The sequence below is a fragment of the Octopus bimaculoides genome, chromosome 7 (assembly GCF_001194135.2).
Source record: "Octopus bimaculoides isolate UCB-OBI-ISO-001 chromosome 7, ASM119413v2, whole genome shotgun sequence".
NCBI classification, from domain to species: domain Eukaryota; kingdom Metazoa; phylum Mollusca; class Cephalopoda; order Octopoda; family Octopodidae; genus Octopus; species Octopus bimaculoides.
Genome location: NC_068987.1, coordinates 41,677,545 through 41,680,253, shown reverse-complemented (window position 1 = coordinate 41,680,253; position 2,709 = coordinate 41,677,545). Strand labels below are relative to the sequence as shown.

The window sequence follows — 2,709 nt, the reverse complement described above, 5'->3', positions numbered from 1 at the left end:
ATATATATATATATATATATATATATATAACCATAATGTCAAGAGATATGAATGGTGAATATAGATTTATTTAACTCCATGACTCCTTTAGAATTATACTTTCTGTGATAGCTGCATGATTCTGTGAATTATACCACATAGTACTCATTTGTGTGTGTGTCCACATACTTTTACACACATACATGTATGTACAAACATAATTTTGTTTAAAGTCATTTTTAAATGAACCATGGATTCTAAGAAACAGAATTACTTTAAAAGGCCCACCCCAATCACCAATAAAAAATACCATTTAAAAAATTTGATGCTATTGTTAACCATGACACCACAGTGTATAACATAGAACAGAAACACTATAATGATTCAGACATTCTGTAACATATATACACATTAAATATATATATACACTAATGTATATGACATTTTTGTACTCTATTATGTGTATAACATATATAAACACTACAGTATGTTTAACATATATATGCACTATAATGTGTATGACATATATACATACTAAAGTGTATAAAATAACACATAATTTGTATCAAGAGTTGGTAGAGATTGTATAACAAAGCCAGTAACACATTCTGTAAGATGGCTTAAACAGACATATGTTAACAGAGCCAGTTAGGACTCACATAGTATGTTTTATAACAGGGTTTTCACACTGTACACTGAGTGATGGGGTTTATTTACAGTACCTTGAGGGAAAACAAGATATACAAACATAAATGTGACTTGTAGACAATTTGACAGGCATACACACCCTTAGGCAAAAGGTTAATAAAAGCCTATGTTATTCAGTCTGAATATAACTCCCCAATATATATAGCTTAGTAATTTGTGATAAAATTTCAGTCATCAAATTTTGAAAATGAAAATGTAAAAAATAAAAAAAAACAGTAATATTGTTAAATAGGCAGGAATTCCCAGAGTAACACTGGAGGATGGGTAGGATGGCGAGTTTAAAGGGTTAATGGGAAACGGTTCCAATGGGAATTGAAATCTGTTTAATGGTGGTGTCATGGTTTTCTCAGTATTTACCAGTTCCACAGAACTAAGAAATCAATAACAGTATTATTGATTTCTTAGAAGAAAAAGATACAAAATAGTAAATGCAATAGAGGAAAATAAAGAGACTGCATGATGTTCATGCCTTTCTGGAGAACATTTTGTGTGATAGTTGAAGAGGATTGACACCAAACTTCAGATCTGATTTGTTGATATCTTAATAGCAATTTACCTTAAACTAACGAAAATGAAAATTGAAAAAAAAAGTAAAAGAAGTGAGAAGATGAATGTTTGATGGTTAGGGATAACATGGAAATTGAGGGGAGGAAATAATTAAAACCATGATTTAAGAGAAGAGGGATCATTTAAAAACAAATGGCAAAAAATAAAATATAAAATAAAAATGACACCCTTCCCTAGCAAACCCAGATAAAAACAAATAAATGAACTAAAAGAATATTTCACCCAGTTGACTGAAGTGTGTCATTACAGAGTTAAGGCATTGCAGTAGCTATTGGGCGAGAGGCATTCCACCTACTAAGTCTTTTGCCCACAGTTTCAACATGAAATCCAATATTGATAAGTGCCTGATGGTCCAATATGATTCGTCCATCAAAAACAAAGGCAGGTTTCAACATGGACTTGTAGATTTGGCTATAATCAAGGGTCTGAAAGAGAAAATGTTAAAGAAGGTTAAATGAGGCTCTTTGTACAGGGACAAGAATTTATTTTAAATTGCATATTAATTTTTTAACTGGTTTCAGCATTGGCCATGTTGGAGCACCAACTCTGAGAATATATTCAGTTACATAAATTCCAGCATTTTACTGACAATGGAAAAATGAAAGGCAAAGTGAATCAGATTGGGATTTGAACTCAGAATATAAAAGGAAGTAAACAAATGCCACTAGGTATTTTGACCAACACTTTATTGATTCAGTCATACACCCACCATATAGCACACATGCATTGATCTATAAAAGAGAAATATAGACTAGAAACATTGATAGACACAACTATACCAGAAAAACTGACTTCTTTCACAGAGTCAAATATACTTTAGTTGGTAAGCATACAACAAAGTTAACTTCAACATTAGGTTATTGCCCATGTATTTACAATAGTTCTATTATCATAGATTATGCTCTCTCTCACTCTACTATATCCATAAAAATATGTTAGTTTATTTATCAAGCTCTAGCACACACACACACTACTACTACTACTACTACTACTACTACTACTACTACGACTATTACTTCACTGTTAAATTTTGCCTCTCTTGTTGAGTCAGCAATTTTAATATCTACTATTGGCACCAAAATATCAATTTGTAGAACAAGAGTATAATTGATTGAAACAACCCCCAGTATATTGCTGATTATTCTATCTATTCTTTGATGATGAAAAGCAAATCTGATCCTAGCAGGATTTGAACTTTGATTAGAGAAGGTTGCAACTAAAAATCACCTTTCTCAATTTGCTTTCTGTTTCTAGGCAAAAGATAATCAGAGCTATATTTCTTTGATCATGTCTCTCCATCCAAGGTTGGTATGGGGCTAAACAACAACAACAGCAGGAATTGCTGCTGACCTGATGCTAAACAACAATTTTTTCAGTTAGTTGTATATATGTCTTACACCTATGTGTGTGTGTGTGTGTGTGTGTGTGTGTGTGTGTGTGTGTGTGTGTGTGTGT

The 2,709-nt window shown here is 32.0% G+C and overlaps 1 protein-coding gene across 2 annotated transcripts in view; it reads right to left on the bottom strand.

Annotated features, from left to right (window-relative positions):
- Positions 1 to 10: 10 nt before the first annotated feature.
- The window catches only part of LOC106872643 (UDP-glucose 6-dehydrogenase), a 253,811-nt gene continuing 251,112 nt past the window's right edge, over positions 11 to 2,709 (bottom strand). The window contains exon 12 of one of the 2 annotated variants that reach the window (XM_052969546.1): positions 11 to 1,679. In XM_052969546.1, the coding sequence (XP_052825506.1) occupies positions 1,506 to 1,679 (174 nt within the window). In that variant the 3' untranslated portion in view covers positions 11 to 1,505. The remainder of the gene's footprint in view (positions 1,680 to 2,709) is intronic. The other variant, XM_052969547.1, reaches the window with a different exon arrangement.